The 26,572-nt window shown below is 50.6% G+C and overlaps 2 protein-coding genes across 5 annotated transcripts in view; both read right to left on the bottom strand.

The window, feature by feature from the left end:
- plekhg4 (pleckstrin homology domain containing, family G (with RhoGef domain) member 4) overlaps positions 1-4,807 on the bottom strand; it is a 49,288-nt gene extending 44,481 nt beyond the window's left edge. For 2 of the 4 annotated variants that reach the window (XM_084681588.1, XM_084681590.1), the window contains exons 1-2: positions 3,592-4,807; positions 99-494 (exon numbers count right to left, since the gene is read on the bottom strand). In XM_084681588.1, coding sequence (XP_084537714.1) covers positions 99-494; positions 3,592-4,333 — 1,138 coding nt within the window. In that variant the 5' untranslated portion in view covers positions 4,334-4,807. Of the gene's footprint in view, positions 1-98; positions 495-3,591 lie in introns of those variants that run through there. The other 2 variants (XM_084681589.1, XM_084681591.1) reach the window with 2 other exon arrangements.
- Positions 4,678-26,572, bottom strand: LOC146246557 (uncharacterized). Its single transcript, XM_084682808.1, is given in 5 exon segments — positions 4,678-4,719; positions 5,015-5,910; positions 5,913-6,612; positions 11,726-11,923; positions 26,378-26,572. Coding segments are annotated over 5 exon segments (1,839 nt in total). The 5' UTR covers positions 26,381-26,572.

Raw genomic sequence — 26,572 nt, 5'->3', positions numbered from 1 at the left:
GACAGAACAGTTCTGAATGCCCATTTGAAGTGACTGTGAGTGTGTGTGTGTGTGTGTGTGTGTGTGTGTGTGTGTGTGTGTGTGATGGTCCGGCTCACCAGGCAGACACAGCACCCCTGAGCTGAGCACAGCAGCGTCGATGTTGTGGGCCTCTGAGAGGGCTGGCTGGCCCCTGAGGGAGGCTGGGGATGGAGACAGGGACTGGGAGGACTGGGAGAGGGATGGGGGGGTCTGGGAGAGGGATGGGGGGGTCTGGGAGAGGGATGGGGGGGTCTGGGAGAGGGATGGGGGGGTCTGGGATGAGGACTGGGGAGGTTGGAGTTGGGATGGGGTTGTGAGGTCCTGGGGCGAGGGTGATGGGGGGTCCTGGGGCGAGGGTGGTGGGGGGTCCTGGGGCGAGGGTGGTGGGGGGTCCTGCTGGCTGGTGATGGGGGTCTCCTGTGGTGGGGGTCTCCTCTCTAACCTTGTCTGCTGGTCCTGGTCTGGGCTGCAGCCTGCGTACGGAGGGACACACACACAGACTGCACTGAGCGCTAACACAGACTGCACTGAGCGCTAACACAGACTGCACTGAGCACTAACACAGACTGCACTGAGCGCTAACACAGACTGCACTGAGCACTAACACAGACTGCACTGAGCGCTAAGACAGACTGCTCTGAGCGCTAACACAGACTGCTCTGAGCGCTAACACAGACTGCTCTGAGCGCTAACACAGACTGCACTGAGCGCTAACAGACTGCACTGAGCACTAACACAGACTGCACTGAGCGCTACCACAGTCTGCACTGAGTGCTAACACAGACTGCACTGAGCGCTAAGACAGACTGCTCTGAGCGCTAAGACAGACTGCTCTGAGCGCTAACACAGACTGCACTGAGCACTAACACAGACTGCACTGAGCGCTAACACAGTCTGCACTGAGCGCTAATACAGACTGCACTGAGCGCTAACACAGACTGCACTGAGCGCTAAGACAGACTGCTCTGAGCGCTAATAAAGACTGCACTGAGCGCTAACACAGACTGCACTGAGCGCTAACACAGACTGCACTGAGCGCTAATACAGACTGCACTGAGCGCTAAGACAGACTGCACTGAGCGCTAACACAGACTGCACTAAGCGCTAAGACAGACTGCACTGAGCGCTAACACAGACTGCACTGAGTGCTAACACAACCGATGTAGTCAATCACGTTACACCAACACGCATCACACACACGTTCTCCCACACACACTGCGCACACACGACCGACAGGTGTGTATGACAGTGTGAAGGCCTCTATATTAATGGACCGACAACCACACCTGTTTGCTGGTAAACCTGAAGCTGAAGCTGACCCTGTAACAGAGTGGCACAGATCCATCTACAGACGTAAGCTAACACCTACTGTATGAACATGCACACACACACTATCACACACACATACCATCTCACACTATCACACACACACTATCACACATCCTCATCCATAATTTAAGTCATGAAGCTTGCTGTACCTCAGGAAGTTTAACTTGGCAGTAGGATTGAGTACAGTGTGTGTGCGTGTGCGAGTACAAGATTTCCCTTCAGACAGCCCATACCACCACACACATTATTGCCAGGGCAACACCGAGGCAACACCCTGAGACCCCTGCAGCCGTTATCAGATCAAAAACAACCGAGAGACTTTAGAGGGAATTTCATATTGTTACTCGGCCCTGGTAAGGAACAAGCTTAGTCTGGGACCAGAAAAACAGGGCTGTATCACAGCGAGGACGAGGGCTTGCTGAGGTGGCTGGGTTTCAAGAGACATTTGTGGAGGTGATTCCTATCAGGGCTGCTTGGTTTGGGGGGACACGATTGGGGCTGACCCCAACATGGTTTGTTTGGGGTTTCAATCCGCCTGCTACTGGGGTTTCCAGCCCATTAGACCAGGGGCAGGTGTGGGTCAGGAGAGAAGGACTGGAAAGGGGGAGGATTGGAAAATAGAGAAACCCCCCACGTCCTACACACACACACTTTCACCTCACTGTGAAATGTTGCTGTTGGCAGCAGACTGGACCCCTTGAGATTCATTCTGTCTCTGCAAACCTGTCTGATCACAGGATTTACACTACAGGACAGAGAGAGAGAGAGAGAGAGAGAGAGAGAGAGAGAGAGAGAGAGAGAGAGAGACAGAGAGAGAGAGAGAGAGAGAGAGAGAGACAGAGAGAGAGAGAGAGAGAGAGAGAGAGAGAGAGAGAGAGAGAGAGAGAGAGAGAGAGAAAAATAGAGAGAGAGTGTGGGTGGGTTTATGTGTTAAGCTCTGTCTCTGGGTGTAGAGGTGAATGTGTGTCTGTGTGTGTGTGTGTGTGTGTGTGTGTGTGTGTGAACATGCCCGTGTATGTCCAGGCATGTGTTGTTGTTGTGACATGTCAAAGGACGAGTTGACAAGTGTGCACAGCTGAATCAGCCATGTCCTCTCACTACCGACACACACTCTCTCTCTCTCTCGCTCTCTCTCTTTCTCTCTCTCTCTCTCTCTCTCTTTGTCTCTCTCTCTCTGTCACACACACACACACCTCCCACTGCCGACACACACACAAACACACACACTCATTAATCTCAGTGACTCCCCTACACTGTCTCCATGTGGCTAGGTCATCATGTGCAGCTAAACAGCCAGTAATGTCATTAAGGAACACAGTGAGGTGAAACACTAGGCGTGCTGGACGCTGCCTGCTCTAAAATAAGACTGGGGGGATTTACAGACAGGCTACCGGCGCTACGCTAACTCCTTTTCCAAAACAGGTGATGAGTGATAGCCGTGGTGCCGACATTGCACTTTTGCTTATTTTGTGGTGTTATTTTTTTGTGGTCATTTCCAAGCTTTGCGTTGAAGTCGTTTTTCCTCAGAAGAATCCAAACGAACACGCGTCGCTCCATGCCGATCATCGCAGACAGTAAAAATATATTTCAGATATGTCAAAGCTGTGCCAAATTCTTTAGTGTTGGCTCATAATACACTGGGGGTAACCAAGGGGACATAATTCACAACTTATCTAAAGAGCCGTGTGTGGTACACAGGACTCCTCTCAAGGAAAACAAGTGACACCAAGCAGAACATTCTACATGTCTGTAATATGGGAGAGAACAGCAGCTAGTCTCCTCTGACAGGGACCGGGTAGTTAGAGCAGCTCTGTTAGCTAGTGGAAGGAGCAGGGATGTTCTGAGTGGAAACAGAAACTAACCCCGAGTCTGACTCGGATATGAAGATGGGACATGTTAGTGTTAGTGATGTGTTACAGAGGATGTGTTACAGGTTTTAGGACGTGGAGGAGGAGTTACTGGAGGAGGAGTTACAGGAGGAGGAGGAGGAGTTACAGGAGGAGGAGGCGGAGTTACAGGAGGAGGAGAAGGAGGAGGCGGAGTTACAGGAGGAGGAGGAGCCAAGCCAGATTAGGATTCAGCTGTTTAAAAAGGGGAATCTGGGAGTCTTCGGACAGGAAGGAAAAAGAGTCCAAATGGGGGAGATTCTGGGGGATAAGGAGGTGCAGAACAAGAAGGGGAGGGGGGGGGGGGACAGTTGTGGTTGAACAAAAAAAAGAGAAGAGGGGGGGGGGGGAGTACCTGTCTCCTTGACGATGCCTTCAGCTGTTTCAAGATTTGTCACTGAAGACAAGTCCTTATTGACCTCCTCGGTCTCCTCCTCCTCCTCCTCCTCCTCCTCCTCTGGTCTGTGTTCCTTGAAGGCGGAGGCATCTGGACCCGGCGGTGAAGACAGTGTGTGTGGCACCGCAGAGTTTTCCGAGCATGCGTGTGTGTGTGTCGGCTTGGACCCGTCCTGAGCTCCATGGGGCTGTGACTCACACACACGCGTGTCTGCGTGTGTGTGCATCGGCTCCAACACGCTTCTCGCACACACCTCCTCTCTGTCACTCTCTCTCTCAGGGTTCAGAGGTGAGCTTTCCATTCTGTACCCCTCTCCATACGTCTTCCTAGCTTCATTCCCCTCTTCTACCTCCTCCCTCCTCTCCTCTCCCTTGTCTTCCCTCCTCTCCTCTCCCTCCTCCTCCCTCCTCTCCTCTCCCTCCTCCTCCCTCCTCTCCTCTCCCTCCTCCTCCCTCCTCTCCCCTTCCTCCTCCTCCCTCCTCTCCCCTTCCTCCTCCTCCCTCCTCTCCTCTCCCTCCCTCCTCTCCTCTCCCTCCTCCTCCCTCCTCTCCTCTCCCTCCTCCTCGGTGAAGGGAGGTTTGGCTGACCCGTCTTCCCCTCTCTGCCTCTCTACAGGTGGTCTCTCTGGCTGTGCTTCCGAGTGTGTGTGTGTCCCCGCCCCAGAGTGTGTCCCCGTCTCTGTGTGTGTGTTTGGTTCCATGTGTGCGTCTGGCTCTATGTGTGTGTGTTCCTCTGTGCGTGCGTCTGGTTCTGTGTGTGTGCCTTCTAGTGCGTGTGTGTCAGCCTCTATTTGTCTGGTCGGTTCTATTTGTGTTTCTGGTTCTGTGCCTGGTTCTTTGTGTGTCTCTGGTTCTTTGCCTGGTTCTATGTGTGTCTCTGGTTCTGTGTCTGGTTCTATGTGTGTCTCTGGTTCTGTGTCTGGTTCTATGTGTGTCTCTGGTTCTGTGTCTGGTTCTATGTGTGTCTCTGGTTCTGTGTCTGGTTCTATGTGTGTCTCTGGTTCTGTGTCTGGTTCTATGTGTGTCTCTGGTTCTGTGTCTGGTTCTATGTGTGTCTCTGGTTCTGTGTGTGTGTTGTCTGTTTGGACTGTGGTCACGTTGGGCTCAGAGAGATCTGCCTGGATCACCTCTCCGGTTTGTCCCTCTCTCTCTCCCTCCCTCTCTCCCTCCCTCTCTCCCTCCCCCATCACCTCTGGCTCTCTCTCTTCTTCCACCTCTCCCTCCCCCCTCACCTCTGCCTCTCTCTCTCCTTTCACCCCTCCCTCCCTCTCTCCTTTCCCCCTCACCTCTGCCTCTCTCTCTCTTTCCACCTCTCCCTGCCCCCTCACCTCTGCCTCTCTCTCTACTTCCACCTCTCCCTCCCTCTCTCCTTCCCCCCTCACCTCTGCCTCTCTCTCTCCTTCCACCTCTGCCTCTCTCTCTCCCTCCTCCCTCACCTCTCCCTCTCTCTCCTCCTCTCCTTCTCCGGTGCCCTCCAGCATGGCAGCTGTCCCTCCCACCTCCCCTGGAGGACCAGCCCCAGCCTCTCTCCTCCCAGCCTCTCTCCTCCCTCCCTCTCTCCTCCCCTGGCCTGAGCCTCTGTCTGCATCTCCAGCTGGGGCAGGCAGGACAGGGCTGTCCCCTCTCAGTGATGTGACTGTGTCACAGCCCCCCGCCTCGGCCCTGTCTGACAGGGTGTGTGTGCCGGTCTCCGAAACAGGAAGTCGACGTTCTGCCTCCCTATCGATCTCATCCGCGCCGCCATCACTCTCCGGCTCCCCCTCGACGACAACATCACTAGCGGCCGCCATCTTTTCTACCTTTCCAGTCTCAGCCGACTGAGGTTCATCCGTCCCTGTCCTGCTAGCCTGCACACCTGCTGACTCAGCACCTTCCTCCCTCACACCGGTCACGCGAGCCGCGGCTGCCAGGCCGTCAGCCTGCAAGGCGGCCATGACGGCTCCCGTGACCTCGCACGCGGACACAGCTGCACTCTCCGGCGGAGGGGCCGTACCTTCCGGGGTGTCTGCACACGCCACGCGGGTCTCCGACGACACTTTGGCGGCGTGGAGGGGGAGGGTGGGGGTGAGGATGACGGGGCGCAAGGCCACCCCGCTCAGGTTCTCCTCGATGAGCATGGAGCACACCATGGTCTGGGAGCAAGTGCTGCTTTTCACTGGGGGAGGCAAGAAGTGGGCCTGCGGGAGGCCGTGCATGGTGGGGGTTGTAGTCCGTGAGGCTTTGTGGAGATTCCTGTAGTTCAGGCTGATGGACTGGGTCAGCGAGCCTTTCTGGGGGAGAAGCGAGGCAGGGAGATCTCGTCCAGCTCCACGTACTCCCCCTCCGTGTCCGAGTCGTCCGTGTTCTCCGACGGCGCCCTCCCGTTCCGTCTCGCCTCCACGGGCTTCCCCTTAAAGGGGCGGAGCTTCAGTTCCTTTACGGGGGCTTCATCGCCTTCCCGTTGGCTCCTCAGCGTGTCAATCAACAAGTCCCTGTCCCGGTCGGACAGCCCCTCCTCCCCCTGCTCCTCCCCCTGCTCCTCACCCGCGGGCCTCCGGCGGGGCAGGGCGGCGCCGGGGCGGGGCAGGGGCCGGTTGACGAACTGGGGGTGCACCACGTCCTCCCAGGGCACCCTGAAGATGTCGTTGTCGGCTGAGAGCAAGCAGTGGGCCAGAGGGGGCGCCGTCGAGCCCCGCTCCCGGTTGACGGACTGCAGCCAGGCCATGGTGAAGAGGGTGGTGTGGGCTAGCTCCGGGACGCACACCTCCTCCACATGCTGGCCTCCGGCCGACAGGCAGCGGAGGGCGATGCGGGGCAGGGGCTTGGGGTCGCAGGCCGACTTGGAGGAGGAGGTGGTGGTGGGGGGAGGTGGCGCCACCTGGAGGTAGAAGTCTCCGGGCCGGAGGATGCGAGGGTCCAGAGGCGACAGCTGGACCACTACCTTCTCGTGCACGCAGAGGGGCCAGCCCTCGTGGCGGAACAGCAGGCCACAGTAGGGGAACTGAGGAGAGAGGGGGAGTGAGGGAGGGAGGGAGGGAAGGGGGGGAAGGAGAGGGGGAGAGGGGGAGTGAGGTAGGGAGGGAGGGAGGGAGGGAGGGAGGGAGGGAGGGAGGGAGGGAGGGAGGGAGGGAGGGAGGGAGGGAGGGAGGGAGGGAGGGAGGGAGGGAGGGGGAGAGAGGGGGGAGAGAGGGGGGAGAGAGGGGGGGAGAGAGGGTGTTAGGAGACCGTCTGGTTGATTACATCACAAGAGAAGTTATGTAGATAGGGTAAAAGGAAATACAAGAAAGAGACAAAGAGAAGAGTGACAGGAGAGGGAGACCGTTTGAGAAGAGAGAGAAACAGAAAGAGGCAGAAGGAAAACGTTCATGAGTGAGAACCTCTGCTTCACACGTGTGACAGTAAAATGATTCTTCTTCTGACAAGAAAAATCTGCTTCTTTGAAACTCCAGAAGAGGATCCATCCTCCCTGTGCGTCCCTCCTCAGGGTTAGAGAGTCGTTTGACTGGCTGGACAGGACTCATTTGTTTAGGAACACTTACACCACAGGTATTGTTTTGCCTCCAACCTCTTCTGTAATGAAATAAGGGTGGTGTGTTTTCACAACAGTTTGAGGCCTCGGACCCGTCTAGAGTCTGGTAGCAGAGGTTTGCACGTGTGTGTGTGTGTGTGTGTGTGTGTGTGTGTGTGTGTATGTGTGTTTGGTCCCGTAGAAGGGAGACACCACATCACACCATGTGTCAGAGAACAGTTAGTGCTGCTAACTGTTAAAAACTGAGAAACCATGGCGACATGTTTTTGAGGCTGGCCACCAGGTTGGACATTACAGTGAATAAGTAGATTGAGATATATAATGCACACACTCTCACACACACACTCTCACACACACACTCTCACACACACTCTCTCACACACACTCTCACACACACTCTCTCACACACACTCTCTCACACACACGCACACACACTCTCTCACACACACTCTCTCACACACACACTCTCACACACACTCTCTCACACACACACTCTCTCACACACACACCTTCTGTGCTATCTAGAGGATTGGGAGCAGGCAGTGACACATTTCCAGAGAGGAGTAGGCCTGTGTATGAATGTACAATGGAAGTCTTTTTAAAGGAAGGGGATTTCCCTCCTACATTACCAGGCCTGTCCATGTCCATCAAAGTGAAATCCTGTTTTTTTGTCCATGTGACCTGACCTTGCAGTGAGGGAGCCTTGTGCCTTGCCTTGTGGGGGAAGAAGCAGTTCAAAGTGAACTTTCTCTTTAAGCTGGGCAGTATACAATCACACACGACGGGGCCAACAGTCCACAGGCTTTATCCTTTGGAGGAAGGAATGGAGGGAGGGAGGAGGGGAGGAAGAGAAGAAAGGGGAGGGAGGGGATGAGGAGAGAGATTACAGAAAAGAGAGTTTCGAAAATATCAGTTTTTCCGTGTCCCTGGCTTAACCAGTGACCTCGTCAATAGGGCCAATGGTGGAGCAGAACAGATAGATGAATATTCTAGCAGAGCTTGACTTCAGGGGTCGACTGGAAACAGCCTGGCTCTTTTGAAAGCCAACCCTTAAATAGATGAGGAGGAAGGAGACTAGAGTTGTTCAGTTTGAATGGGAGTCAGTAAGTGTGTGCGTGTGCGTGTGTGTGTGTGAGGCATTCTGCTCCCCTGACCTCAGGTGTGTCTCCCAGTCTGTTTTCCCATAGCGTGAGGGGCTAAACTTACACTGACGGTCGTACCCTCACATACACACTCCGGCACACGCACACACACTCCGGCACACACACTTCGGCGCACACACACCCACAGCAAGGGGATGTGTAAACAAACCAGTGTCAAGTGATTTCCGCTCAAAGGTCGACTTTCAGCCCAGGCGGCCACACACCGGAACAATTCCCTCCTACCCCCCTCCTCTCCTACCCCCCTCCTCTCCTACCCCCCTCCTCTCCTACCCCCCTCCTCTCCTCTCCTTCCCCCCTCCTCTCCTCTCCTACCCCCCTCCTCTCCTCTCCTACCCCCCTCCTCTCCTTCCCCCCTCCTCTCCTCTCCTACCCCCGTCCTCTCCTACCCCCTCCTCTCCTCTCTTACCCCCTCCTCTCCTACCCCCCTCCTCTCCTACCCCCTCCTCTCCTACCCCCTCCTCTCCTCTCCTACCCCCCTCCTCTCCTACCCCCCTCCTCTCCTACCCCCCTCCTCTCCTACCCCCTCCTCTCCTCTCCTACCCCCTCCTCTCCTACCCCCCTCCTCTCCTACCCCCTCCTCTCCTCTCCTACCCCCCTCCTCTCCTCTCCTACCCCCCACCCTCTCCTCTCCTACCCCCCTCTTCTTTCCTCCCATCCCCCCTTCCCCTACTCCTTTAACCCCTCCATATGACTTAAAGGTTTCCGTGATTCCTTCCGATAGCGTTGAGGGCCACAGACCCTTGCTTTGTGGGTGTCCCTGTGTGGCTTCCTACCCTGCCTCCCCCTCCCTTTCTTGTAGCGAGTGAGTGAGTGAGAAGGGGGGAGGGGTCTGTCTATGTCCTGTCAGTGAGATTGGGGTCACTGAGTCTTTTGGACGTCCATGCCCAGGTTCAGTGCGTGTGTGTGTGTGCATACCTGCATGTGTGTGTGTGAGTGAGTGCATACCTGCCTGTGTGTGTGTGTGTGTGTGTGTGTGTGCGTACCTGCCTGTGTGTGTATGTGTGTGAGTGCATACCTGCCTGTGTGTGTGTGTGTGTGTGTGAGTGCATACCTGCCTGTGTGTGTGTGTGTTGAGAGCTCTCAGGGCAGGATTAGCTGAACAGGTCCTCTAAGCAGTGGAGTTCAGACATGCTGCTCCCAATACCACAGCTAGCTACTGGGTACACAGCGGCCTCACTTTCTAAATCTAGTTTTAGATGTGATTTTTTATCCGCTTGCACGCTCTGAAGTCACCCAGTGACGAGGGGAAGTTGAAAAAGTTGTGAGTTTCTCATTGTTTGGGTTCTGCCTGCCAGCGATGGAGCTGTTTTGAGAATGATAAATTGTGGTGGAAAAGTGTGAAGAAAAATGCCTTTCTTTATTTTCTTTCTCTCTATTTCTGTCTCAGTCTTTCTCTATCTCACTCTATTTCATCCTCTCTCTGTCACTCACAGTCTCTCTCAGTCTCTTTCACACTCTCTCTCTCTCTCTCTCTCTCTCTCTCTCTCTCTCACTGTCTCTCTCTCTCTCACTGTCTCTCTCTCTCTCTCTCTCTCTCTGTCTCTCTCTCTCTGTCTCTCTCTCTCTGTCTCTCTCTCTCTGTCTCTCTCTCTCTCTCTCTCTCTGTCTCTCTCTCTCTCTCTGTCTCTCTCTCTCTCTCTGTCTCTCTCTCTCTCTCTCTGTCTCTCTCTCTCTGTCTCTCTCTCTCACTCTCACTCTCTCTCTCCGTCTCTCTCCCCTCCCCCCTGGCCAGATGAGGTGCTGTCTGATGACAGAGCTCTCTCCCCACATGTGAAGGTGCCCTCTGACGAGCTGGTGTTAAGTCTGTGGGTAGGACCTTCTGTCGTCTTGTGTTTAGAGAACACACACACCCAATCCACAACAACTGTTGGTTGGTTCCACCCAGGGTCAAGTAGAGGGGGTATAAATAGCTTCTAGACAACTGGTGGTAAAGATGTGTGTGCGGTGTGCGTCCATGACAGTGTGTGCAAGCATGCGTCTGTGTGTGTATATATGCGGACATGTGTGTGTGTGTGTGTGTCAGTGTGATTGTGAGCATATGTGTGTGTGTGTGTCAGCATGCATGTGTGTTTGCACTGGTGTGTGTTGGCATAAGGTATCACCACCTTCAAGTGTTGTAACCAGGGTGACGGCAGATAAAGTAGAACCGTTAGACCAGTGGTGCATGACGATGGTTTCTTGAGCCTGGTATTTGTATGTGTGTGTGTTTGTGCGCACGTGTCTGTATGTGTGTGTGTTTGTGCATACATGAGAGTGTGTGTGTGCCAGCAGCCTACAGGCCAAACTTGGGCGTGAGTGATGATGATCCTTGTCCTGGCCTCTCATGTAACCATAACAAGGAGCTCGGGGAGCCTGCTAACATAACAAGGCCTGGCCTGGCGGGGCTGCAGCAACTCCTTTTGTTAGACGGCTGTCGGAGGGAAGACTACACCATAGTGAGTAATGACACGCTCAGAGTGTATGAATGAGAGAGAGAGACAGAAAAAGAGAGAGAGAGACAGAGAGAGAGAGAAACAGAGAGACAGTGAGAGAGAGAGAGAGAGAGAGAGAGAGAGAGAGAGAGAGAGAGAGAGAGAGACAGAGAGAGAGAGACAGAGAGAGAGAGAGAGAGAGAGAGAGAGAGAGAGAGAGAGAGAAAGAGAGAAACAGAGAGACAGTGAGAGAAACAGTGAGAGAGAGAGAGAGAGAGAGAGAGAGAGAGAGAGAGAGAGAGAGAGAGAGAGAGAGAGAGAGAGAGAGAGAGAGAGAGAGAGAGAGAGAGAGAGAATGTCCCCACTTGTGACACATCCCACAGCCACGTTCTAGATCCCTGACATGACTAGACAAGACCATGGTGTGTGTGTGTGTGTGTATGTATCTGAGAGGGAGGAGTAATGAGGAGTTAGCCTAGCTGAGATGAATCACTCTAAATGAAGAGAGCCTGTTCCTTCTGAGTAACAGTGACTAGTAGAGAGCACAAAGCCCCTCTACACCCCCCTCTCTGTAATTACTGAGTCATGGACACAAGCCGGGTGGCAGTGAGGCAGAGAGGACAGGAAGAGAGGGGGGAAGGGGGGAAGCAATACACACCCTATAGAGTAGAACTGACAGAGACCAGAAACAGAGAGAGAAAAGAGCTAGAGGGAGAAATAGAAAGGAGAGAGAGAGAGAGAGAGAGAGAGAGAGAGAGAGAGAGAGAGAGAGAGAGAGAGAGAGAGGGAGAGAGAGAGAGAGAGAGGGACGGGGGAGGTGAGTCACAGATAAAAGGTAGGCATAAAAGCGAGAGGAAATTCCAGAGAAACCGAAAACCAACAAAAACAAGTCAGCGACAGATATCTTTCTGTGGCAAACGGCCATTCATTTACGCTACACAGTCGGTCCTCATGGATGCTAGGCAGACCCTGTGTAATCAAGGGGGAGGGGCTTAACAGAGTGCTACTCACACAGGCATCCTGCTGTATGCTCTGGAGGATGTGCTTGGCTGGAACCAGGAAGTCGATGAGGTAGCGAAGGCCGTCGCCTCGGTAACTGCCCTCGACCACGTCGAACACCTGGCAGAGCACGGTGGCGGCGGTGGAGCTGAAGGGCGGGTAGAGGGCCGACAGGGTGCTCTGGATGCAGCTGTCCAGAGACTCAGAATCCTGCAGGGGGGGGGGGGGGGGGTAAACATTAGCACCCACTGGCAAAGTGTCCATTCTCTGTTTTCTGTCAAGACACTTCCTGACTACGATTCATCAGCGTTGACGTTCAAGCTTCAGAAATTCGAATATAACAGAATTCAGGCTGCTCAAATTAGAATGGTGAAATTCAGATCCCCAAAATTCAAACCCCAAAAATGTTTGCTGAAATTTGAAATGAATTCTTTCAACCTTTAAAGAACAGAGAAGCCTAAAACAGAGTAAAGCAGAGCTGAGTACAGTAGAGTCTTCAACAAGTATAGCCTGGCTGCCAGCCCAACTTCTCCCCGTCCACAAAATAATTTGGTCGGGAAGTTGGGTCTGGAGGGTCTCGTATTGGGGAACAACTACAGAAAACCTGAATCGGGACGGACCAATAAAATTACCAGGGCGGGCTTTATACGATAATGGACAGATGATCAACAGTAACGTAATCTCCCACGTCACAAAACAGCGCTTAAGTTGAATTCGTTTTGAACAAACAATATATTACGTTGCTCTGATTGGTTGTAGGTCTGTCCAATTGAGCGAAGAGGCATTTGTTTTCCAGGCTCGTTTGAAACACGCCCCGTAGTCAAAGCGCAACGGAGAGTTCTCAGACTCATATTCTGACTAGAATAACAAGAATCAAAAATATTTGGTCAACCTTTCAAAAACTTTTCCCCAAACTTTGTTCCCAAATTTTTTTATTTGAGCTTAACCCCCCTATTTTGACGATCTGAAACGCAAGTATCAAAACGCAAAGCGCAAGTAACTTTGTGGGCGTGACTTCAGCTTGGTTGTTATTTTGCCGGCGGGATAAATGACTTTGCGCCTGGCGCGAAAAAAATGGTTGGTCTGAAGTAGCTACATTACTAATGGGTGTGGTTTGGGCGTAACGTGCAATAAACCAATCAGAGCATCATCTCACATTCCCTTTAAGAGCAGCGCTTGTTCCATAGCGAATTGCTATTATAACGGCGGATTTGCCAGGCGCACGCCAGAGGTTCACAGCCGAGGAGATCGACGTTGTCGTCAGGGCCGTAAAAGATAGAGAAGTGACATTGTATGAGAAAGGCAGAGCAGTTTTCTCATTGCACTAAATTGCCCACTCATGCTACTCATTCAAATTATTATTCTTATTTTTACATATATATATATTTTTTTAATTGTTATAATTTAAAATTGTTTAGTTCTTAGAATTAGTTTAAGTAATGTACTTAATTTATACCAGCATATGTTTATTGTTTGCACCTTCCTACCACAGCAAATCGCGTATTTGTGTAACATAAGCTTCATGGCGAATAAACCGAATTCTGATTCTGATGGTCATGGGAGAAGAAACCTAACCAAATTAGCTTCGGTTAAACAGTCATGGGAGGAAATTGCTACCGTTGTTACAAATGAAGTTCACATACATAGAAATTTCTTAGGAAAATATTTTTATAATCATTGAAGAAATGTAACACGCCATAAATCAAAACAAAGTAACTTAGCTTCGCAGAAAGAAGACCCTGGCCTCGCCAGCAGTGCGCACGGACCAAGCTTGCGCCCTTAAAATAGCATCTGAATATTGCGCCATTGACTTTAAACCACGTTTGTCCCGGTCAGTGGCGGAATTGTTTTTCTGAAACTGCAAAATAGCACCAGGGAACGTTTGCACCGGAACACGCCTCCTTTTTCGCTGAACCGCCCACGGGAGCGCAAAGTCATTTCGACGTGCATCTGTGGAGGGAAAAGTCGGCTTTGCGTCGAGTGCAAACTAGGAATGACACTTGCGTCGTTGACTAAGTCAATTGCGCTGGGTGCAAGATAGGGCCCTAAATGTCTTTTTGTGAACTTAATTTCACCATTCGAATTAGAAATTAATTTAGGGTAATCTTATTTTTTTCGTGTTTTTCAAATTTAAAAAGGTGAATTCAAAACCAGAAAATTTGATGGTGTTTACATAAAACAATTAAGTATTCAACACATTATGTCACTGATTTCCTTCCATACTACAGCAGCAACTGTCCCTGGGGCCTGTCCCTGGAGCCTGTCCCTGGGGCCTGTCTTCTTTGGCTGTCTGGTTATAAAACATGAGGACTGAGGGTGTAACAGGACTCCTGCACTGGGTCTGCTCTGGTCTGGAGACACACCAGAGCAGAGAAAACACAGCACGCCAGCTCTGATGCCCAACAGCGTGTGTGAGAGACAAAGAGAGAGAGGCAAAGAGACAGAGTTAGAGAGAGACAGAGACAGACAGGAAGAGAAAGACAGACATAGACCGTCTCTGTATTTACAGTAGACAGGCTTGTGCAGCAATGGAGACACTTTTTGGTCTAAATAGCGGGGTTCCCATGGCGATACTACAGTAACCCAATGACAGGTTCAGCTGTTGATCCACATATACCCCTCTGACCCCACCCCCCACCCAATGTCTCCTTTTCATCCACCGCTACAGTAGGAGCCCCAGACTAAAACAAGCCCAGTTATCGCCTAGCAACAACCAGAGAATATCCTTCCATCACGAGAGAGGGGTTTGTATTTTGGGTCCATGACTCAACGAGATGAGATGTGCCGAGATGCAATGGGCCCCAGAAAGTTCTAACAAATGTTAAGACTCTCAGAGGCTGGGCTTGGGGAGGGGTGACGACAGTATTAGAGCAGAGATATCGGGTGTCTCTGGGGTGGGGGGAGGGGGAGGGGGGGGGGTGGGAGGTGGACACATCACTGGTCTCTGAGAGGGCAGCTTCCTGCTCATGAACTTCAAGTCTGTCTGCTCAAAAATGTCTAAAATAACCACGCCAGGGAGAATCTAGCTATGGACAATCGCTGCATTCAATGTCGTGCCTGTGCCGGATTTCATGGGGGAAGCCTAGGAGACACAGGTACTACCCCCTGTGTTAATCCTCCAGGTGTGTCTGTATGTAAACGTGTCATTACCTCCAATGACAAGCCCCTTTCACCCATAGAGCTCCTGAAATATCGGTGTGAAGAAGCCCTATTGTTATGCCGGCTCGGCTTGTTTACGCCGGACCAAACAAAGCCGGCATAACGTCGCCCGGTGAGTGTGTGTGTGACCTCAGTTAGTCTGTGTTTACCTGTCGTCCTGCACTGTGACTCCTGACTGAGGTGAAACGATCGCGGTTGAGAAGGGCTGTTTCTCAAAGGGACGAGGTGGAGAGGAGACAGGCTGGCGGCCGCGTTCGATAAGGGAAGCCGTGTGACACAGGGACAAACAATCAGCCCGGTTAATCTTGTGTTTGCAGACCTCTGATGATATGCAGGTTGTACACGCCGACAGGCACGCAGACACACACACACACACACACACACGTACGCCTCACATCAAACAGAGCCTGCCTCTGTTTTGTTAAGACATCAGAAGAGTCAGTTGTGTTTCGGTCTGACAGGTTTGCATTTAACTGTCACCATCACTGAGGGTTGTATGTGTGCAGTTTTGTTTACATTTAATCAGTTACACAGACCATAATGAGAACTGTCTTCTTCACTTTCCTGGGGGGTGAACAACAGACGAAGATGTTTAAGCTTGACTAGACATGGGCGTGGGAGATTGTTAGAAAGACTAACAGGTGTCTGTGTGTGTGTACGCTCCTGTGTGTGTGTGTGTGTGTGTGTACACTCCTGTGTGTGTGTGTGTGTGTGTGAGAATGTGCCTGTATGTGTGTGTATGTGTGTTATTTCAGATGGTGAGGGCTTGTGCGCGGGCACAGACGGTTCCCAGGCTGACTGAGTTACAGCCGGCATGATAACACGCTGCAGCCTCTCCTGTTGGTACCGGATCCCGTGTGTGTGTGTATATCATACAGATCATTTGTGTGTGTGTGTGCGCGCATGTTAGACTGATAATTTGTTTGAGTGTGTAAGACACTCATACAAATAAGTAAGTAAGACAGTGTAAGACACCCCCCAGGTGTGTGTGAGTAAGACAGAGGTAGGGAGTGAGGTTATGACCCCCACCTTCCCTCCCCAGGTGTCCCTTAGAGACTCCCCTGACTAACCCCTTTGCCCCTGTGTCTGTTGAGCACCAGGGGGGTGGTGTGTGGTGGGGGGAGGGGAGGGGAGGGGGGAGGGGCAGGGGGGAGGGAGGGAGGGGCAAGGGGGTGGGGAGGGAGGGGGCTACGGCAGCTCTTTATCTGGGTTCTAATCTTCCCCTGATGCAGTCTGGGGATTTCAGCACACTTTAATCAGCTATCTCCACATATACGCCTCCTACGCCATTCGATCACTTCCACTAGACGATCTTCTGTTCACATCTTCAATAAAACTAAGAACGTTTACTGGATCGATACTTTCAGGCTTTTTATGTCTATATAATAACGTACAAGACTCAAACAACCTAATAGTCAACTACACTTTGCCTTTTGGAAGGCTGGAACCACAGAAGGAGAGCTGTGAAACAACGTGTCTGGTCCCGATAGATTATGCTGGAGGTCTGAATGTGGAGTGGGGGTAGGAGGGGAGGTGGTAGGGGGTGGAGGTAGGAGGGGAGGTAGGAGGGGAGGTAAGAGGGGAGGTAGGAGGGGAGGTGGTAGGGGGTGGAGGTAGGAGGGGAGGTAGGAGGGGAGGTAGGAGGGGAGGTAAGAGGGGAGGTAGGAGGGGAGGTGGTAGGGGGTGGAGGTAGGAGGGGAGGTAGGAGGGGAGGTAAGAGGGGAGGTAGGAGGGGAGGTGGTAGGGGGTGGAGGTAGGAGGGGAGGTGGTAGGGGGTGGAGGTAGGAGGGGAGGTAGGAGGGGAGGTAAGAGGGGAGGTAGGAGGGGGTGCAACCAAAAAGCCTCTCTCTTTCCCTAAGTGAGAGCCGGCCCCAAGGGACCAGTGGCCCCTGGTCCACCCCAGACTAAAGGGCCCTCTTGAATAATGCATGGCGTCATTAGGTCTCCATACCAACCTGACACGGCACCAGCTGAGCAGACTGCCTGCTAACATTCTCCAAATTAGGAAAATACATGCTGATCTGAATCTGTGTCGGCCGTCTAGTTGGGTTTATTCGTAGATAATGTGACAGCTAACACACATGGAAATCATGAAGGGATGATTATCCATGGAAATTGATAATTTCATCTCAACAGAAGTGGTGTGTGTGTGTGTGTGTGTGAGAAAGGGCCCTGCCCCCCTTGAAGAACTCGGAGAGCTGTAAAGTTGCAGTGGCTGGTTGTAGGCGTTTTACCTTAATTGTGTAGGAAGGTCTAAGGATCAATAACTGCTTCCCTTTCTGATCTATGGGAGTCAGGTGGTTGAACGGTGAGGGAGTCGGGCTAGTAATCAGAAGGTCGCCAGTTCGATTCCCGGCTGTGCCACATGACGTTGTGTCCTTGGGCAAGGCACTTCACCCTACTTGCCTCAGGGGGACTGTCCCTGTACTTACTGTAAGTCGCTCTGGATAAGAGCGTCTGCTAAATGACTAAATGAAAATGTAAATCTATCTGAGCAAAAAAGGCAAAGGCATCCTGTGAAAAGGATAGATGAAAATATTGCAATCCTCTCACTTTCAACTTTCCTCAAGCCTATTCCCTGTAGTCAACGGTCTACACAGCTCCATGAACATGAACAAAAGTAAGTGATAATAACATCGTAACATGAGACCAGCCACGGGGAATGTGACATTTTAATAATTCAACCACAAAAACGTCCAAAAGGGAGTGAAGGGGTAACAATTTGGCTGAATCTGAATCAGACTACTGAATCTGAATCAGACTACTGAATCTGAATCAGACTACTCAATTTCTCCGGACTGAATCAAGAGTGCCAACGTTATTTTCGTGAAGCATGCAGAGCAAAGAGGGGAGAAGGAGTTTAGAACTGGGCAGCGTTCACAAAGACATCATTCTGCAGCGCTCTGTAGCCATGCCTACGGGGTAAACAAGAAGGAATCGGGAACAGGCATATGATAGAAAGAACATATCCACAAGGGCCAGTTCAGTTGTGGTTTGGTAGCTGAGAAACGACCCATTGACGAGAAAATAATCCTAAATGCATCACGACGATGATCATCAAATACGTGAAAATCTTGTGTCCTTAGAAGTTCACTTGCAGACCCAAAACCTTCTTATGTCCTCACAAGCAGGTCAAACCTCCACTCACACACAAACACCCATCAGGATTCATCAACTAATCTACTTCACTCATCTCTGTATGTGTGTGTGTGTGTGTGTGTGTGTGATGGGTCAACTCTTATGATGATCATAATGGTGAAGGCACACACCCATAGATGCTTGCTTAATCAAGCGTGCGTCTGGTTCACAAGGCTTCTGCCACAACCCTGAGCCTATTAGATTACTCAAGTAATCCTGTCTCTCCCGGTTACGCTCACTCCAATGAATAATCAATCAGAACCTGTTTCCCCGGGGGGCTATGATTCACTGAGCAAACTGTTTTACCTCGTAAACGGCCCTGGTTTGGGTCAGGTGACCGGGGCTTGCTTCTCAGCCTGGCTACGTGCCTGACAAAAGAGGATATGATTGGATGGAGGAGGGTTCCACAGCGTGGTCGGCGTGACGATGAGAGCTCTTTCTGTAGGGCCGCAGCATCAGACGCTAAACACTGACTGAGGGAGAATGATGAGGCTTCGGAGGGTTTGTCCAGCTATAAATTGAGATCTGGATTGCAGTTGTATTTTCTTTGATACTTTTTTTTGTTCCTTAACATTATGTGTTACCTTGTTTTCGGTGTAGTGAGCTAGGTATAGCTTGGTGGTAGGGCATTTGACTGCAGATTAAAAGGTTGAAATCCCATAATTATTGGATAAAAGCATGCTAAATAAAATACATTACGTTATTATTAGGTAAGAGAACATTTTCAGAATACAAAGGTCATGACTGTCATGTAAACATTAGTCCCTTATTATGTTTGTGTGGTGTTTAGGTAAATGCTTTGTGTAGTCTAAGTAAATGTCAACCGTAAACAGTCATAAGGTACAACAAAAAGATGTTCATTCAGCCATCATGACAACCCACTGGAGACATGCACTTGTTGACCTCACACGAGCGACTGAGCATACCAGCTGTCCATCAAAGAGAGAAAGAGAGAGAGGGCAGACAGAGAGAGAGAGAGAGAGAGAGAGAGAGAGAGAGAGAGAGAGAGAGAGAGAGGGCAGACAGAGAGAGAGAGAGAGAGAGAGAGAGAGAGAGAGAGAGAGAGAGACAGAGAGAGAAAGAGGGAGGGAGGAGAGAGGGATAGAGTGAGAGAGAGAAAGAGGGAGGGAGGAGAGAGGGATAGAGTGAGGGAGGGAAGGTCAGGAGAAAGTAAGGAGAGTGATAATCAGGGAGAGTGATTGGGACCAAGAGAAAACAGGCGATATCACGAGCATCTGTCCTAACAAAGGCAGCCGGTCATTGTGTTCAAGGGTGGCAGGGCAGCCAGAGGGATGGAAACTGCCACTGCAGCTAAAAGTGTGACAAAACAGAGCAGCATAGCGTGTTCGTTCAGAGGTGTGGAATCAAACGCTGAGCTGATGGAGGATGATAAGAGGCAGAGGGCCTGGGGGGCATCCATCTTGTATCGGACACTTCCTGCAGGGCGTGAACCAGATGTTGACTCTTTCACACCTTTAGGGAGCTTTGTCGTGAATCAAACTAACTGGGATGTTTCCGCCTTCGACACCACACTTCCTCACTGACAGGATCAATTCCACCTGGAGGGCTTCGACCACCGAAATAGCACAAGGGCAAGAAAAACAAATGGTTCAGGAAACTTTTTTTTTTTTTTTTTTTTTTAAAGGGGAACAGTCAACTTTGACAAAATAAATCTGTATTTAGTCTTTTTCCTAGATTCAATTCCCTTGTTGAATGATCTGGGTTATTAGAACGTGGATTTTTGGGGGGAGTGTCAATGACAAATACAGCTACAGCATGATTGATATTTCCAGTTTTTGAAAAGGGTGTCCAACTGAACTAAATCAGGATTGAACTTGCACACTAAGACCAAACACATCACACAACTCAAAAAAGGTTGAAATGTAATGAACACTAAAGACTTCCTCAGGGTAAATTTGTGCAGAGTTGTTGAGAGATAACACGGTTATAACCTTACTCTGGAACGTTAATATGCTCATTGTCGGAGCACATCCAAAATTGCCACACAGGCCCGTCAAATTCCTCCAATGTATCAGGTGGAAGATAATTCTGCATGAAGAAACACTGCACCAAAATTAATTGAGCAATTTAAAAGGCAGTTGGGTAAAACGCATTTTTAAAAAAAAGGTCAAACATTCCAAGGGGGAAGTGAGAACATCGCAGTCCTCAGGTTGCACGTCTGAAAAAAGCATTTAGACTGGGAACCCTGTCCTGAACTCCAGCCACCCCCGTGCATGCATCATGCATCTATTGACTTAAAGCGAACTCAAGGGTTGCCAATTCTCAGAAGGGTGTGTGTGTGTGTGTGTGTGTGTGTGTGTGTGTGTGTGGGGGGGGGGGGGGGGGGGCGGGGGGGCGCTCTGGAAAAACACAGGCTGTGTCTTACTCATCTCTTCGCCGTCAGCCGGTCCAACCTCTTTGTTCCCCTCGTCCCAGTTGCGTTTCACAAAAGTTGACACCTTCGCAGAGGCCCTAATGGCAAACGCAGCCATTTATAACAACACCCTGCCTACAGGGAGGAGTCAGGATTGTGACGTCCCCTCACCTACTGACCGGGCACTGGGGCTCTCGCCTGCCCCAGGGGGGGTCAGGATTGTGACGTCCCCTCACCTACTGACCGGGCACTGGGGCTCTCGCCTGCCCCAGGGGGGGTCAGATGGCTGAGCGGTTAGGGAGTCGGGCAATTAATCAGAAGGTTGTCGGTTCGATTCCCGGCTGTGCCAAATGAAGTTGTGTCCCACTTCACCCTACTTGCCCTTTACTTACTGTAAGTCGCTCTGGATAAGAGCGTCTGCTAAATGTAAACACCAACCAATGAGATGATATAAAGAGTTGAGTTTCACACAAAGCCCTCAGATTAAGTGGCCTGTTTTTGATTCCTTTGCCAGCGCAGCTACAGGAGGAGAGCGTCGACCTTCACATGCAGGCTGTTTGTAGATTTGTTTTATCAACTCAACTGTTCCAAGGTTTGCTCTCTGGGGAACATAGTGGCCAGGGCTTTCAAAGACAGATTTCATACACAGCTGACATAAACTGCGTCATTGAAAGTTTTTTTTCAATGTGATTCAATAGGGTTGAACCCAGCTGTGCATACCAGGCACAAATACCGACTTCAAGGCAGACCAATACTCTCTCACAAGGCTCAAACCAAATGGGTTCTTTTGTGAAAAAGAAATAGGATAATACTTATATCCCTGTGGCATGTTGGTGTATTAGACTTGGTTCAAATCAAACAGTTTGCTAATCTCTTACAGTCTTTAGATGTTAAAAACGGCTGAAACAAAAGCATACCTCAATATGGTTCTCACATCTCTTGAATGAGTCCACAGAACTCATAATCTTGAAACGAATAAATACCTAGCCCAAAGACCCGCCCAACAAAGACACGGCGGTCTGAGGTAAAATTCTGGTTCAAAAGTAGGTACCTACTTAAAAAAAAAAAAACTAAAGAAAACTTCTGACTAATCTTGCCAGCTCTTCAAAAATCCCCTCCTGTGGTTGAATGTCTAATGAGCCAGTGAGATAATGGATCTGCCAGTCTCCACTACAGCTCCCTGAATTAAATGGAGAGGGCCGGGTATAGAGTCATCCACGTCATCCACATCAAAGACAACCCATAAGCTGTGTGGCACTGCTCTCTACAATACGATGGCTTCTGGCGTCCGGCCAATGATGGATTGAGGCTAAAGTCTCGGCTATTGAAAGGCAAGTCGCCACCATTTGAAAGCCCCACTGTGTCTGGGGGGTTGTAGGGGTCAAACTCAGCAGGAAGTGACAACGTAAGGGTCGTGTAGGAGGAGTTCACATCTGGGGGGTCCAGTGTCGACTTGCGTGGCAGAGTATGCCTGTAAACAAACAGGCGGAAGAGTCCTGACTGACTTTAATGGGCTACAACTTACTTAAAACGTTGAAACCGTGGAAAACATGCCACTGAGAAAGATCTCCGTGATATCCACCACGGCACTCTGGGAATTTGAACTCAAGTTTTACCAAAATAATACAAATACCAATATCCTAAACCTGGTGCCTTTACAATAAGATTAAGAAGAGAGAGAAGTATCCAATTTTATTCAGTGGTCCCAACAACGCCGATTCCGCGCAGATTCCGCGCAGATTCCACGCCGATTCCACAGAGAGAAAGCATGTAATTGATACAGTAACTTTCGCTACCTGCTTTCTGAACAGTCTCTCCGGATGTTTCTCTCTCCATACATTGTTATCTCTCTCTGGCAAAAACGGCTTTTCCACCTCTCGCTAAAATAGGTCAGAGATTTTAATGGGCCAGCAGGGAATTGACGGTAATGGAACCCCGTCGCAGCAAGTGAAACCGGCGTGGGGGCTGGGTGTGTCTCCAGGTCTCCATTTATGTCCTAGGGTTTTTCCAAGTGGACTATTCCTATTGAGAAGGGTTGGCTTTCCTCGTGTGTTTAGATTACATGTGCAAGCCAGAGCAAGAACATGAGCGATGTTATAGCATAAGCTGAGGCATAATAGCTCTTATCGAATCCATAGGATTATGCTGTAACACAATTCCACTGTGCTCTCGTGTAAAGTTAAGTGCCCGTTTGAAGATCAAGACCTTAGTATTTGAATGGGCAGGGGACTTATTTTGTACTCTACCGCCAAAGGACTATCATGTTCTTACATTGAGAATGTCACCAACTGAACAATGAGAATTTCCTTCAAAATGTCTTTGGAAAACATTCTTTAATGACAATGTAAAACCTTTGGAAGATGTGTGGCTATTTGCGAGATCTGCTTACTCACATTTGACCTTTGAAGCGTAACTTGGAACCAAAATAACTTCTGTTGACTAAAATGAACAGAAAAGCAGGTTAGCGAGTTACAGCGTTACCCAAACACAGTATTCAAAATCAGAATCAGATCTGGGCATTTGGATCTTTTGCTTTTCCGTCGTCAAGTACCACTTAGCAGGACGTTCTCTTAAGGAGCATTGTGCATTAGACAAGATTGTCCGATAGTGTCATAAGAACCATAAAATACACTGATGCCCTATGGGAAAACACATCATCAGGGCCAGACACACAGGGCGCACCGTGTCCTTTTGTCTGGCGTAGGTGTGTCGACAATAACACACGAGCGTCTTTAAACCCTTATTGACTGAGTGCCTGAGACCCTTTCCGGTTCTCTGAGTGCATTCCTGTGTCCCAGTGGAAGAATGGTTGGGTGCAGCCCTTCACCCTCTCACCCAGGAGAAATTAGTTGATGCATCTGAAGTCACTGGGGATTTTCTGGCCTCTAGCCTGGCCCTAACCCCTCAACCCCCTTTCCCTTTCTGCATGTCAGGCTGCACATGTCTTCGGTTGGATCTGGCCATCAGGGCCCTGACAGGGCAGTGCACCCGGAATTCCGTAGCATGATTTATGGTCATCTGATTCCGACAGGGCTTCAACCATCCCTGGGTTTCCATCAAAGTCTCTCTGTCTCTCTGTCTCTCATCCTGAAATTTGTCTGTCATCTTCCAAATCCGTTTAGTCAAGGATGACCAAGTGATTTCCACGCGGCGATGCGGGTGTTTGCCACAGGCACTTCAGTAGGGATTTTGGAGAGAGACGTGAAGTCGAGTAAGCAGACTTCAGTCTGGAGAGGGTGTGCCGGCTGTGCCTCTTATCTTTATGGCTCGCCAGCGTCAGCGGCATGGTCAGAGGGGGAGGAAACTTGTCCAGAGAACCTGCTGGAGTGCAGAGGTCAGAGGTCACACAGAGGTCCAGTCCCAGCTGCAGGACCCTTTCAGCACTGGGCAGAGTGATAAAGGGTGATTGTGCACCGAGAACACCCCCAAACCGCCAAACCCGGTGACCACTGGAGGGCTGTAGATCACGTACGTGATCGCAGTAGCATGCTGCGGGTTACGTCTGCGATACATCACGTAGTCTGGATGGCTAGCAATCCCGACCTTGACCCCCACGGGTGTAGCGAAATATGTGCCAGGCCCGCATCTGTCGTCTCAATCAGCTTGGCGTCTAACGGATGGCTCTGTTGCGGTGCCGCGGGAAACTGGGAAGAGTTTCATTCTTTAATGCAATCACGTTTTATACCCAACACCGTAGGTTTGGTGTTCAGCTGGAGAGGCCAAGAGGGAGTGAATTCCTACACCTCAGCAAAATAAACACGAACCAGGCTTGAGAGGAGATCAGCTCCACCGAGACTTTAAAAAACCTCTGCAGTGCGTGATTAAACCCCGGCACTTCACATGTGGGTTCATTCAACACACACTCGTACAACACACCCCCCCCCGTACTCGCATTCTTCCTAGACGCAACGCGTACACATACGATCACGTGAACGCTGACATAGATAGGGAATCTACCAATGCTAGCACTAAACACACACACACACACACTCTCTCTCACACTCTCTCCCCAGACTGCTTAGTCTTCTCTATCTGATATCTCTGAAGGCTTTCCAAACACAGAGACTCCCCTTGCGAGGTTAAACTGTAACACACAAGAGTGCAGTGAGGGAAGGGCTGTGTTACACCTTCAGAGGACGACCACGCTGAGGCAGGATGAACCCCTGCACCACCAGTGGGACAACCTCCTCTCATCCCCTGACTTGCAAACACACCCCAAGTGGCAGGGAGCAACTTCATAGGGAGAAAGCTGTTAGCCTAGCTGTAAGCTAACAGCTAAGACATCAATCCCTGGGTTTAAGCCGCAGATAGAACGACTGTAACCTGGGTGGACAGTAAGAAAAGATGAAGAAGGGGAGAAGATGCGGAAAGAGGGGGAACTTGTAGGCTGCTTGGAGCCAGCAGGGAACGGGATTAACCACAAGACCAGTGCCAAGAAGAACTAAAAGAAGAAAAAAAAAAAGGAAACTCGTACAATAATGTGTGAACAAAAGGCTGACTATTTAAGGGTGCTTACATCATATCTGCGAGAGACTTTCTGGCTTTATTAGGAGCATTTGTTTTTGGTTACCTTCCTCGGATTCAGTGTATTCTGAGCAGGAGCCGGGCTCAAAGGTTCATTACCTTAATTTCTGTACTGCTTAAACCTGTCTGGGTAACAGATATTATGATATGCATACAGACAGGAGCCCGCACTGTTAATTTCATTCTCTCCTTTGTGCTCCTCCAGGACCTGGCTCAATAGGAATCCAGTTACCCCAGGCTGCCCCAAACCCAAACAAGGGACAAGCTCAAATTGAATCCACACATGTCTGTCTTTGGTTCCCCTGGCTGAGAGGAGAACAGAGAACAGAAAGAGAAAAGACTGACTATTGACTAGGTGATAGGAGAAAAATCTTTGTCTCTAGACGACAGTTTAATATCCTCTACACCTCCTTCCCCCCTCTATTTGTCATCTTTCTTTCTGTGTAAGCAGACCTCCACCACTTATCACAGGGGAATCAACAGCATCACTCTGGAGGACAAGGAAAGAGCCGGCACCAGCAGTCTGCTTCTCTTCCTCTCTCTCTGCTTCTTTCTCTCCTTCCATCCTTTCAGATTTTTCTTCTCTCCTTCCTTTTCTTTCTCCTCTCTCCACTCTCTTTCTCTCTCCTTTTTCTATTTCTCTTTCTCTCTCTCCTCCTTTATCTCTCTCTCTCTCTCTCTCTCCCCTCTCTCTGGGGCTTCGATGGCCGACCGTGAAAAGAGGAAATTACTATTCCTGACGCCAGCGACTCCTCTCACCGCAGGGCTGACCTTCCACAGGACGTCCTGGGAGAAAGGAGAGCCGAGTCACGCGCCACACACACACACACACACACACACACGCACACACACACGCACACACCTACACTACCTTGTTCACCTCTTTCCAAAACAGGACCTGTTCGGTCCCCTGATTCCAGTGAGCGCAGCACATCTGAGAGATGAGAGTGCAGCCTCCTGTTCTGCCTCATAGACATCCCTGCCAGGCAAGCCCCCTGGAGAGGTAACTAACTTTCTGCATAGTCAGGGACTATCCACAGCAGCAGCAGCAGCGCTTAAAGACACACACACACACACAAACACACAGCACAGGACAAGCCCTTGGGAAGAATCCACTACAGCGAATGCACATCCATTCAACCTCTCAGTCTGCCTCATGCAAGCCTTTTCTGCATTCAACAAAAGATCTTAAGACAATGGTGGGCTTTTCCTCTGCCTCTCTACAGTAGGATTAACAACAGTCTTAACACCTCAGTGAAGACCAGCATGGCTCTCCTCCCCTCCCCCGTAGCAGCAAGGTACAGCCTAGCCGGTAGCACCTAGGGCTAAAAAAACACACACACAAGAGACACACATGCACAGCTTCTGCGCTCTACTCCATGTGGCCCACAGCGAGGCTGTGTGTGTGTGTGTGTGTGTGTGTGTGTGTGTGTGTGTGTGTGTGTGTGTGTGTGTGTGTGTGGGCTCACCATGGTGAGTGAAGAGGGTCCTCTGTAGCAGGGTACTCCAGGGTAGGAACATTTTCCTCTGTAGGTCTCCTTCTCTGTGTGTTTCTCTCTCCTGCTGTAGTCTCCCCTTCACACTGCAGGTCTGATACCATCAGCACTCACTCACACACACACACTGCAGAAACTCTAGCACGCCGGGGACCGCCCACCGGACCG

This window comes from Hypomesus nipponensis, chromosome 19 (assembly GCF_054491055.1).
Source record: "Hypomesus nipponensis isolate SF chromosome 19, ASM5449105v1, whole genome shotgun sequence".
NCBI lineage: Eukaryota > Metazoa > Chordata > Actinopteri > Osmeriformes > Osmeridae > Hypomesus > Hypomesus nipponensis.
This window is presented reverse-complemented; position numbering and strand designations above follow the sequence as displayed.